General features: G+C 45.0%; 1 protein-coding gene across 3 annotated transcripts in view; it reads left to right on the forward strand.

Moving 5' to 3' along the window:
* The window catches only part of fer1l4 (fer-1 like family member 4), a 351889-nt gene that overhangs the window by 320137 nt on the left and 18692 nt on the right, over positions 1-13060 (forward strand). For all 3 annotated transcript variants that reach the window (XM_041204900.1, XM_041204899.1, XM_041204901.1), the window contains one exon: positions 5729-5970. In XM_041204900.1, the coding sequence (XP_041060834.1) occupies positions 5729-5970 (242 nt within the window). The remainder of the gene's footprint in view (positions 1-5728; positions 5971-13060) is intronic.

Here is a 13060-nt window from a genome sequence, read left to right on the forward strand (position 1 = left end):
GTCAGCATGGTTTCATCAAGGGGAGGTCATGCCTGACAAATCTGTTAGGATTCTTTGAGGAGGTAACGAGTAGGTTAGACAAAGAAGAGCCAATGGATGTTATCCAGAAGGCCTTTGACAAGGTGCCGCACAGGAGGCTGCTCAGTTAGATAAGAGCCCATGGTGTTAGAGGCAAGGTACTAGCATGGATAGAAGATTGGCTGTCTGGCAGGAGGCAGAGAGTGATGATAAGGGGGTCCTTCTCAGGATGGCGGCCGGTGACTAGTGGAGTTCAGCAGGGATCAGTGTTGGGACCACAACTTTTCACGTTATACACTAATGATCTAGCTGAAGGAACTGAGGGCATCCTGGCTAAGTTTGGAGATGATACAAAGATAGGTGCAGGGACAGGTAGTATTGAGTAGGCAGGGAGGCTGCAGAAGGATTTGGACAGGTTAAGAGAATGGGCAAAGAAGTGGCAGATGGAATACAATGTGGGGAAGTGTGAGGTCATGCACTTTGGCAGGAAGAATAGAGGCATAGACTATTTTCTAAATGGAGAGAGAATTCAGAGGTCTGGAGTGCAAAGGGACTTGAGAGTCCTAGTCCAGGATTCTCTTAAGGTTAACTTGCAAGTTGAGTCAGTAGTTAGGAAGGCAAATGCAATGTTGGCATTTATTTCGAGAGGACTAGAATATAAAAGCAGGGATGTGCTGCTGAGGCTTTATAAGGCTCTGGTCAGACCATATTTAGAATATTGTGAGCAATTTTAAGCCCAGTATCTCAGGAAGGATGTGCTGGCCCTGGAGAGGGTCCAGAGGAGGTTCATGAGAACGATCCCAGGAATGAAAGGCTTAACATATGAGGAACGTTTGAGGGCTCTGGGTCTATACTCAATGGAGTTTAGAAGGATGAGGGGGGATCTGATTGAAACTTACAGAATACTGAAAGGCCTAGATAGAGTAGACGTGGGGAAGATGTTTCCATTAGTAGGAGAGACTAGGACCTGAGGGCACAGCCTCAGAGTAAAGGGAAAACCTTTTAGAACAGAGATGAGGAGAAACATCTTTAGCCAGAGAGTGGTGAATCTATGGAATTCATTGCCACCGAAGGCTGTGGAGGCCAGGTCATTGAGTGTATTTAAGACCGGGATAGATAGGTTCTTGATTGGTAAGGGGATCAAAGGTTACGGGGAGAAGGCGCGAGAATGGGGTTGAGAAACATATCAGCCATGATTGAATGGCGGAGCAGACTCGATGGACTGAATGGCCTAATTTCTATGTCTTATGGTCTTATGGTCTAATTGTCTCAGCTCCAGGACATCACTGCAGGAGTCCCTCAGGGTAGTGTCCTCAGCCCAACCATCTTCAGCTGCTTCATCAATGACCTTCCTTCCATCATAAAGTCAGAACTGGGGATGTTCGCTGATGATTGCACAATGTTCAGCACCATCTGCGACTCCTCAGATACTGAAGCAGTCCATGTCCAAATGCAGCAAGACCTGGATAATATCCAGGCTTGGGTTGACAAGTGGCAAGTAACATTCACACCACACAAGTGCCAGGCAATGACCATCTCCAACAAGAGAGAATCTAACCATCACCCCTGGACATTCAATGACATTACCATCGCAGAAATCCCCACTGTCAACATCCTGGGGGTTACCATTGACCAGAAACTGAACTGAACTAGCCATATAAATGCTGTGGCTACAAGAGCAGGTCAGAGGCTGGGAATCCTGTGATGAGTAACTCACCTCCTGACTCCCCAAAGCCTGTCCACCATCTACAAGGCAGAAGTCAGGAGTATGATGGAATACTCTCCCACTTGCCTGGATGAGTGCAGCTCCAACAACACTCAAGAAGCTTGACACCATCCAGGACAAAGCAGCCACTTGATTGACATCACATCCACAAACATTCACTCCCTCCACCACCGACGCACAGTAGCAGCAGTGTGTACCATCTACAAGAGGCACTGCAGGAATTCACCAAGGCTCCTTTGACAGCACCTTTCGAACCCACGACCACTACCATCTAGAAGGACAAAGGCAACAGATGCATGGGAACACCACTACCTGGAAGTTCCCCTCCAAGTCACTCACCAATCTGACTTGGAAATATATCACCGTTCCTTCACTGTCACAAGGTCAAAATCCTGGAACTCCCTCCCTAATAGCACTGTGGGTGTACCTACACCACATGGACTGCTGCGGTTCAAGAAGGCAGCTCAGCATCACCTCCTGGAGGGCGATTTGGGATATGCATTAAATGCTGGTCCACAAGAATTTTTTTTACATTTTAATGAGACTCCTGTTCATTCTTCTAAACTCCAGGTAATAGGCTTAGTCTACACAATTACTCTTTACAGGATAACCTTTCACCACAAGAATCAGTCTAGTGAGCTTTTGTTGCGTCCCCTCTGGGGTTAGTATGTCCTTCCTTAGATAAGGAGACTATAACTGTACACAAGGCACCAGGTGCAATCGTACCAAGGCTCTATACGATTATAGCAAGACTTCTTTACTCATGGACTGAAATCCTCTTATAATAAAGGCTAACATTGCTTTTGCCTTCCTAATTGCTTGCTGCACCTGCATGTTAACTTTCTGATGAGCAAGAAACCCCAGGTCCCTTTCGACATCAACATCCCCCAATCTCTGACCATTTAAGAAATACTCTGCATTTCTGTTTTTCCTTCACTTTTTTCCACATTATATTCCATCTGTCATGTTCTTACCCAATCACTAAACCTGTCTAAATCCCCTTGAAGCTTCTTTGCATCCATGTCACAACTGAACATTCTTGGAAGATGAGCATCAATGCTCTAGGATGTAGATCATCATGTCTCAGGGATTTATCAACTTTCGTTCCATTAGTACTCCTGTACTACTTTTTTGACTTTCCTCTTTCCTGCTGGGTTTTTGAGCCTCAATGGAATGTAAATTTGTTGTAAACCAGGTATCCTTTAAATGCTAGCCATTGCCTGTCTTCCATCATATCGCTTAATGTAGTTTCCCAATCTACCATGGCCAATTTGCCCCTCAATCCTTTGTAGTTTCCTTTGTTTAGATTCAAGCCCATAGTTTTGGATTGAACTACATCACTTTGAAACTTAATGTAAAATTCCTTCATTTTATGGTCACTCTTCCCTAAAGGTTCCTTTACAATGAGATTATTAATTAGCTCTTTTGTTACGCAATACTAAATCCAAAATAGTCCATTCTCTAGTTGGTTCCTCAGCATACTATTCTAAAAAACCATCATGTATACCTTCCAGGAATTCGTCCTCCATGGTATCAGTGCTAATTAGGTTCATTCAGTCTATATGTAGATTGAAGTCCCTCATGATTCCTGTTTTACCCTTGTTACCTGCACCTCTAATTTCCTGACTTATACCATGCCCTACATTACCACTACTGTTTGGTGCCCTATAAACAATTCCTACCAATGTTTGCTGCCCATTGCTATTTCTTAGCTCCAACCAAACTGATTCCACATCTTGATCTTCTGATCTAAGCTCCTCCCTCACTAATGTACTGATCTCATCCTTTATTAACAGTGCTACCCCATCTCCTTTTCCTTCTTTACTATCCTTCCTAAATGTCAAATACCCTTGAATGTTCAGTTTCCAGCTTTGGTCACCCTGCAGCCACACTTCCGTAATGGCAATTAGATCATAGCCATTTACTTCTATTTGTGCTGTTAATTCATCTACCATATTGTAACTGCTATGTGCACTGAGATAGATTGCCTTTAATTATGTATTTTTATTATTTTCGCAAACTCCAGCCTTACCTGCTGGTGTACTGTTAAATTTATATGCTCTTGTCCCTTCCTACCACACCCTGATTATCATTTCCCATGTTGCCACCTTGCTGTCTTGCCTTCCCCTCTCTCTTTAATGAATCACATCTTCCCTCACTTGATCCCTTGCCCCATGATTTATTTTAAAGCCCTCTCTACCACCCTAGTTATATGACTTGCCAGAACACTGCTCCCAGCACGGTTTAGATAAAGACCATTCCAACGGAGATGATCCAGAGATTATTACCTTCGAAGTTCTGCTTTTTAATTTAGCCCATAGCTGCTCATACTCTCTCAGCAGAACCTCTTCCCTAGTCCTACCTACGTCGTTGATACCTACATAGGCCACAATGACTGGATCCTTTCCCCTCACTGCAAGTTCCTCTCTAGCCCAGAACAGATGCCCTGAACCCTGGTACCAGGTAGGCAACACTGTCTTCTGGACCCTTGTCTTTGACTGCAGAGAATAGTGTCTATCCCCCTGACTAAACTGTCCCCTTCTACATTACATTCCTATTAAATCCCCCTGCTTGAATAGCTTTCTATACCATGGTGCCATGGTCAATTCGCTTATCCACCCTGTAGACCCCACTTTCATCCATACAGGCTGCAAGAACCACCAATCTGTTGCACAAGTGCAAAGGCTGAGGCTCCTCCACTTCTAACTTCCCGATCCCCATTTCTGCCTCACTTACAGTCACACTCTTGTGTCCCTGACTATGGAACAAATCAGAAGACCCTATCCTAAGGGGTGTGACTGCCTCCTGGAACAAAATGTCCAGATAACTGCCCTCGCCCTGAGGTATCGCAGTGTCTGCAGTTTGGCCTCCAGCTCAGTGACTCTGAGCCGAAGCTCTGAGATGCAAACACTTACTGCAGATGCACTTGCCTTGAATCACAGAGGTGTCCAGAAGCTCCCACATTCTGCTGTCACCACATATCACCTCTCCTGCCATCTTCATAGCATTTAATTAATTAGCTATTTCACTAATTAATTTTTAATTAATGTCTCCAGCCCCGCCTGTGCTTATATTCTTATGATTTCAATAGATGTTCTACTTACCCCAATTAAAATGCAGTAGCTACGATAAATAGGAAATACTCACCAATCTAATTAGCTTTACTACTCTTAATAAACCGGACTACTAATAAACCTTACAATTACTAAAGTTACCAGAGTTTTTAAAGATAAATTAGAAAAATACTCACCAACCAATCAACTATCTGTTTTCCTGCGATGTCACATATTTTTCTCAGAATGCAGTCGGCCCGCTCTGGAGACACGGACTGGACTGGAGTGGACTGGAGTGGACAGCTCTTTTAGGTGCAGCTAACTGCCTCTGGGTCCTCCTCTCTCCCACTCCCCATTTTCTCTCTCCGTCCTTGCTTTAATAGTGGAATTATGGCTGCTCCACTCCCCTCCCCCACCAACCAGGCCTGTGTTTGTTGGAGGGCTCACATAAAACACGGTGGGTGGCTAGCCCATCGCTTCCTGCTCACTCCTGACCCTGCCCCATAATACAGGCGGTGGGTAAGGCATCCACTAGTCTTCCTGCCTTTAGGTCTTTTGAGGACCTTAAGTGGCCAATTACTGCCCATTTAAAGCCCTCAATCTGCCTCCGCTGCCATAATACATTGGGAACTGCAAGCTGGTGAGAGTGGGAAAGCCTTTTTCTTTAAGCAACCTTTTTTGTAAAGACTGAAAGGAAGGGGGGGCAACACATCATTCAGGGGGTGTGCTGTGTGCATTGGGGGCACCTCCTCAAGATTTTACCCCCACTTTGTGCCTCCCTGCCTGGTCTCCAAAGCCCACGCCCAACCCCTCGCCCTCCTCTCTAGGATACCTGATCCCAATCCTATACAGAGTACAATACAAACAGAAAGGTTGAATTTTCCAAACATAGGACTCTCAGCATGTTAACTGTTTCTACTTAATTTCATAGTTGGCTAAAGGGTTTAGAAAATGACAAGCAAGAGACTGATGTCCACTTTAACTCTCTGACTGGAGAGGGGAATTTCAACTGGCGGTTTGTTTTCCGTTTTGACTACTTGCCAACGGAGAAGGAGATTGTTTATAAGAAGAAAGAGTCGATTTTCTCCTTGGAGGAGTCTGAGTTTCGACAGCCTGCTGTTCTCATGCTCCAACTCTGGGATTATGATTTGATTTCTGCAAATGACTATCTTGGTAAGCATTTTAAATCTACTTGGCTCCAGAAATGTTTTCTCCTTTTCTCTCTCCTCTAAAAGATATCAAAGCAACAGAGCAAGGGCAAAAGAGATAAGATGATATCTGAGGTGACAGGCTTAGGATCTTCAAAAGTGGGGTTACATTTCACTCCAAGAGTTTTGAAAATGGGAATGACAGAATCTGTAGCTACTTTAAAAAGAGAAGTTGGTAGTGTCTGGAGAAGATAAATTTAAACGTATATAGAAAAGGACATGGAAACTTAACAAAATGGAAATCTTATTTAGAGGCACAATGGCCCTTAGCAATATTGGGTTTCAGTGATGCCTGATAACTGCCCAACTTTCAGCACAGCTATGGAGAGAATTTGGAAATTAGAGGTTTAGCCTTAAAATGCAGTTGATTGCAACTGTAGGACAGGTCTTCCACAATCAGTGCAGTTCCCAAGTTAGGGGAAATGGTGGCACAGCGGTATTGTCACCGGACTAGTAATCCAGAGACCCAGGCAAATGCTCTGGGGACACAGGTTCAAACCCCACCAGCTGGTGGAATTTAAGTTCAGTTAATTCAGTTCACTGAATACTGATGACTTGTGCTCCAGACACACCTGTAGCCAAGATCTAGTAAAGCTACACCACTGGCATCCAACCAGTAATATGTAAAATTGTCCAGGTGTGTCCTGTCCACAAAAAGCAGGAAAATCCAACCTGGCCAATTATCACCCCACCTGTCTACTCTCAGTCATCAGCAAAGTGATGGAAGGGGTTGTTGACATTGTTATCAAACAGCACTTACACAGAAATAACCTACCCACTAATGTTCAGTTTGGGTTCCACCAGGGCCACTCAGCTTCCTAAACTTATTACAGTGAAACATGGATGAAAGAGCTAAACTCAAGAGCTGAGAGGAGGGTGATTGCCTTTGACATCAAGGAGCCATAGTAAAACTGGAGTCAGTGAGAAACTCTCTGCTGGTTGGATCATACCTAGCACAAGGGAAGATGGTGTGGTTAGAACAAAGAACAGTACAACACAGGAACAGGCCCTTCAGCCCTCCAAGCCTGCGCCCGTCAAGTAAAACATTTTGCACTTCTGGGGTCCGTATCCCTCTATTCCCATCCTATTCATGTATTTCTCAAGCTGCCTCTTAAACACCAATATCGTACCTGCTTTCACCACCTCCTCTGGCAGCAAATTCCAGACACTCACTACCCTCTGCGTAAAAAACTTACCCCGCATATCTCCTCTATAATTTTCTCCTCTCACCTTAAATCTATGTCCCCTAGTAATTGACTCTTCCACCCTGGGAAAAAGCTTCTGACTATCTACTCTGTCCATGCCACTCGTAATTTTGTAAACTTCTATCAAGTCACCCCTCAATCTCCGTCGATCTAGTGAGAACAATCCGAGTTTCTCCAACCTCTCCTCATAGCTAATAACCTCCAGACCAGGCAGCATCCTGGTAAACCTTCTCTGCACCCTCTCCAACACCTCCATATCCTTCTGGTAATGTGGTGACCAGAATTGCACACAATATTCCAAGTGTGGCCTAACCAAGGTTCTATACCACTGCAACATGACTTCCCAAATTTTATACTCAATACCCCTGCCGATGAAGGCAAGCATGCCATATGCCTTCCTGACTACCTTATCCACCTGCGTTGCCACTTTCAGTGACCTGTGGACCTGTACACCCAGATCCCTCTGCCCGTCGATGCACTTAAGGGTTCTGCCAGTTACTGTATAATTCCTACCTGTATTAAACCTTCCAAAATGCATTACCTCGCATTTGTCCGGATTAAACTCTATCTGCCATTTCTCTGCCCAAGAGAACCGATCTATACCCCATTGTATCCTTTGACAATCCTCTTCGCTATCTGCAACTCCTCCTACCTTAGTGTCATCTGCAAACTTACTAATTAGCCCAGTTACATTTTCCTGCAAATCTTTTACTTATACTACAAACAGCAAAGGTCCCAGCACTGATCCCTGCAGAACTCCACTAGTCACAGCTCTCCATTCAGAAAAGCACCCTTCCACTGCTACCTTCTGTCTTCTATGACCAAGCCAATTCTGTATCCATATTGCCAGCTCACCTCTGATCCCATGCGACTTTACCTTCTGTACCAGTCTGCCATGAAGGACCTTGTCAAAGGCCTTACTGAAATCCATGTAGATAATATCCACTACCCTTCCATCGTCGATCATCTTTGTCACTTCCTCGAAAAACTCGATCAAGTTAGGGAGACATGACCTCCCCTTCACAAAACCATGCTGCCTCTCACTAATACGCCCATCTGCTTCCAAATGGTAGTAAATCCTGTCATGAAGAATCTTCTCCAATAATTTCCCTACCACTGACATAAGGCTCGCCAGCCTGTAATTTCCTGGATTATCCCTGCTACCCTTCTTAAACAATAGAACATTATTGGCCATTCTCCAGTCCTCTGGGACCTCACCTGTAGCCAGTGAGGATACAAAGATTTCTGTCAAGGCCCCAGCAATCTCCTCCCTTGCCTTCCTCAGTGATCTGGAACAGATCCCATCTGGCCCTGAGGACTTATCCATCTTAATATTCTTCAAGACGTCTAACACCTCCTCTTTTTTGATCTCAACATGATCCAGGCTATCTACACACTCTTCCCTAGACAAATCAACTGCTGAGTCCTTCTCTTTGGTGAATACTGATGAGAAGTATTCATTTAGTATCTCTCCCATTTCTTCTGGCTCCACACACAGATTCCCACCTCTGTCTCCTGAGTGGGCTCACCCTTTCCCTGGCTACCCTCTTGCTTTTTACATATGTATAAAAGGCCTTAGGATTTTCCTTAATCCTGGTTGCCAGTGACTTTTCATGACCCCTTTTAGCCCTCCTGACTCCTTGCTTAAGTTTCTTCCTACTTTCTTTATATTCTCCATGGGCTTCATCTGTTCCCAGACTTCTAGCCCTTACGAATGCTTCCCTTTTCTTTTTGGCTAATCTCACAATATCCTTCATTATCCAAGGTTCCTGAAACTTGCCATGCTTATCCTTCATCCTAGCAGGAACATGCCTGTCCTGAATTCTTATCAGCTGACGTGTGAAAGCCCCCTACATGTCAGTTGTTGATTTGCCCTCAAACATCCGCCTCCAATCTAGATTCCTCAGTTCCTGCCTAATATTGTTATAATTAGCCTTCCCCCAATTAAGCACCTTAACCCAAGGACTCCTGTTATCCTTATCCACCAGTACCTTGAAACTTACTGAATTATGGTCACTTTTCCCAAAATGCTCCCCTACTGAAACATCGAGCACCTGGCCGGGTTCATTCCCTAATACCAGGTCCAGTATTGCCCCTTCCCTAGTTGGACTATCTACATATTGTCTCAGGAAGCCCTCCTGGATGCACCTTACAAATTCTGCACCATCCAAACCCCTAGCGCTAAGTGATTCCCAGTCAATATAGGGAAAGTTAAAATCACCCACCACAACAACCCTATTGCTTTTACATCTTTCCAAAATCTGCCTACATAACTGTTCCTCAATCTCCTGCTGGCAATTAGGAGGCCTATAGTAAACCCCCAACATTGTGACCTGCACCCTTCCTATTCCGGAGCTCTACCCATATTGCCTCACTGCATGAGCCCACTGAGATGTCCTCCTATCGTACAGCTGTGATATTCCCCTTAACCAGCAGCTCAACTCCCCCACCTCTTCTACATCCCTCTCTATCCTGCCTGAAACATCTAAATCCTAGAATGTTTATCTGCCAATCCTGTCCATCCTTCAATAGCAATAACATCATAGTCACAAGAACTAATCCAAGCTCTAAACTCATCTGCCTTGCCTGTTATACTTCTCGCATTGAAACAAATGCATTTCAGACCCCCAGTCCCACAGTGTCCAGTAATTTCTCCCTGCCTGCCCTTCCTCTTAGTCCTACTGGCCATATTCACTGGTTCCCAGTCCTTTATTTCCCCTGCTGACCTATTGCTCTGGTTCCCACCACCCTGCCATACTGGTTTAAACCCTCTCGAGTGATACCAGCAAACCTTGTAGCCAGGATATTGGTTCCCCTCCAGTTTAGATGCAACCCGTCCTTCTTGTACAGGTCTCACCTGCCCCGGAAGAGATCCCAATGATCCAGATATCGGAAACCCTCCCTCCTACACCATCTGTTCAGCCACGTGTTCAGCTGCACTATCTTCCTATTTCTAACCTCACTGGCACATGGCACGCGGAGTAATCCTGAGATTACAACCCTAGAGGTCCTGTTTTTTAACTTTCTGCCTAACTCCCTGAACTCCCGCTGCAGGACCTCGTCACTCTTCCTGCCTATGTCGTTAGTACCAATGTTTACCACGACCTCTGGCTGTTCTTCCTCCCCTTTCAGAATGTCCTGTACCCAATCAGAGACATCCTGGACCCTGGCACCAGGGAGGCAACATACCATCCTGGTGTCTCTTTCACGACCACAGAAGCGCCTATCTGAGCCCCTGACTATAGAGTCCCCTATGACAATTGCTCTTCTGTGCTTTGACCCCCCTGCTAAACAACAGAGACAGCCGTGGTGCCACTGCTCTGGCTACTGCTGTTGATTTCCCCTGATAGGCCACCCCCCCAACAGTATCCAAAACGGTATACCTGTTAGAGAGGGGGACAACCACAGGGGATTTCTGCACTGACTGCCTGCCCTTTCTAGCGGTCACCCATCTATCTGTCTGTACCTTGGGTGTGACCACATCTGCAAAACTCCTGTCAATGACGCTTTCCGCCAACTGAATGCTCCTAAGTGCATCCAACAGCTGCTCCAACCGATCCATGCGGGTCTGTGAGGAGCTGCAATTGGGTACACTTCCTGCAGATGTAGTTGTCTGGGACACTTGAAGCGTCACAGATTTCCCACATCCCACAGGTGAAGCACTTCACCCAGCAACTGCCATTTCTAGAACTATTTAATAAATTAATTCAAATCTAATAACTGCTTATTGACTCCTTGTTAACTATACGTTCCCTAGGGCTAGATTTCTACTATAAATGCTAAATTCTAAGAACAGTAATCCCCTGGTTTGGTCTAGATACCCTCTACTTATTAATTAATTGATTAATTTATTTGGTTTAACTAGTTTAACAATGTTTTAGTTTCAAATTCAGTGTAGATTCCCTACCAGCCAATCAGGTCACAGATTTACCATGATGCCACTTTTAATTTTTTTTTAAGACCCAAGGTCCATGAATCCCTGAGGTAAGGTTTTTATACTCACCTCTCTGGAACTCCTCCCTCCGACTCTGCTCCCTGGAACTAGTTGTTGGAGGTCAATCATCAAAGTCCCAGGACATCACTGCAGGAGTTCCTCAGGGTAGTGTCCTGGGCCCAACCAACTTCAGCTGCTTCATCAATGACCTTCCCTCCATCATAAGGTCAGAAGTGGGGATGTTCGCTGATGATTGTACAATGTTCAGCACCATTCACGACTCCTCAGATACTGAAGCAGTCCATGTCCAAATGCAGCAAGACCTGGACAATATCCAGGCTTGGGCTGACAAGTGACAAGTTACATTTATGCCACACAAGTGCCAAGCAATGACCATCTATGACAAGAGAGAATCTAACCATTGCTTCTTCACATTCAATGGCACTGAATCCCCCACTATCAACATCCTGGGGGTTACCATTGACCAGAAACTGAACTGGACTAGACATATAAATACTGTGGCTACAAGAGCAGGTCAGAGGCTAGGAATCCTGCGATGAGTAACTCATCTCCTGACTACCCAAAGCCTGTCCACCATCTACAAGGCACAAGTCAGGAGTGTGATGGAATACTCCCCACTTGTCTGGATGAGTGCAGCTCCCACAACACTCAAGAAAGTTGACACCATCCAGGACAAAGCAACCCCACTTGATTGGCACCACATCCACAAACATTCACTCCCTCCGACACCGACGCACAGTGGCAGCAGTGTGTACCATCTACAAGATGCACTGCAGGAATTCACCAAGGCTCCTTAGACAGCACCTTCCAAACCCACGACCACTACCATCTAGAAGGACAAGAGCAGCAGACACATGGGAACACCACCACCTGGAAGTTCCCCTCCGAGCCACTCACCATCCTGACTTGGAAATATATCGCCGTTCCTTCACTGTCACTGGGTCAAAATCCTGGAACTCCCTCCCTAACAGCACTGTGGGTGTATCTACACCACATGGATTGCAGCGGCTTAAGAAGGCAGCTCACCACCACCTTCTCAAGGGTAATTAGGGATGGGCAATAAATGCTGGCATAGCCAGCGACGTCCACATTCCATGGAAGAGCTTTTTAAAAAGGTATGGATGTAGGCCTGACCCTTAGACGTTCTACCGCATCAGGGTGGTCAGGGGTGATGGGAATTCAAAGGAGCCAAGCAGCCAGGGAATGTCCCACTGGCACTACAGTTTGCCTTCTGTACAAACAATGTGAACATAAACTGGTGCAAACTGAAATACAAACAGTGCAAACAGAAACAGAATCACAAACAGTGCAAATAGAAACAAAATCAGTGCAAACAGAAACTAAAACAGTGCAAACAAAAACTAAAACAGTGCAAACAAAAACTAAAATAGTGCAAACAAAAACTAAAACAGTGCAAACAAAAACTAAAACAGTGCAAACAAAAACTAAAACAGTGCAAACAAAAACTAAAACAGTGCAAACAAAAACTAAAACAGTGCAAAGCCAAACATAATTAGAAATAGAAGCCCAAGCACAAACAATCTAAATGTATGAACATGGAAAATGTAGAAAGTTAGTTGACTTTCCTCGAAAGGTGTTAGAACACAGTTTGAAAATAAGGGGTCTCCCATTTAAGATGGAGATTGAAGAATTTTTTTCTCTCAGAGGCTTCTGAATCTTTGGAACCCTCTTCCTCAGAGAGTGATGGAAGCAGGCTCTTTGAATATTTTTAAGGCTGAGGCAGATAGATTCTTGACCAACAAGGGAGACAAAGGTTATTGGGGGTAGCTGGGTATGTGGAGTTGAGATTACAAACAGATCAGCTATGATCTTATTGAATGGCAGAGCAGGCTCAAGGGGCCAAATGGCCTACTCCTGTTCCTATTTTGTACGAT

This window comes from Carcharodon carcharias, chromosome 14 (genome assembly GCF_017639515.1).
Source record: "Carcharodon carcharias isolate sCarCar2 chromosome 14, sCarCar2.pri, whole genome shotgun sequence".
NCBI classification, from domain to species: Eukaryota; Metazoa; Chordata; class Chondrichthyes; order Lamniformes; family Lamnidae; genus Carcharodon; species Carcharodon carcharias.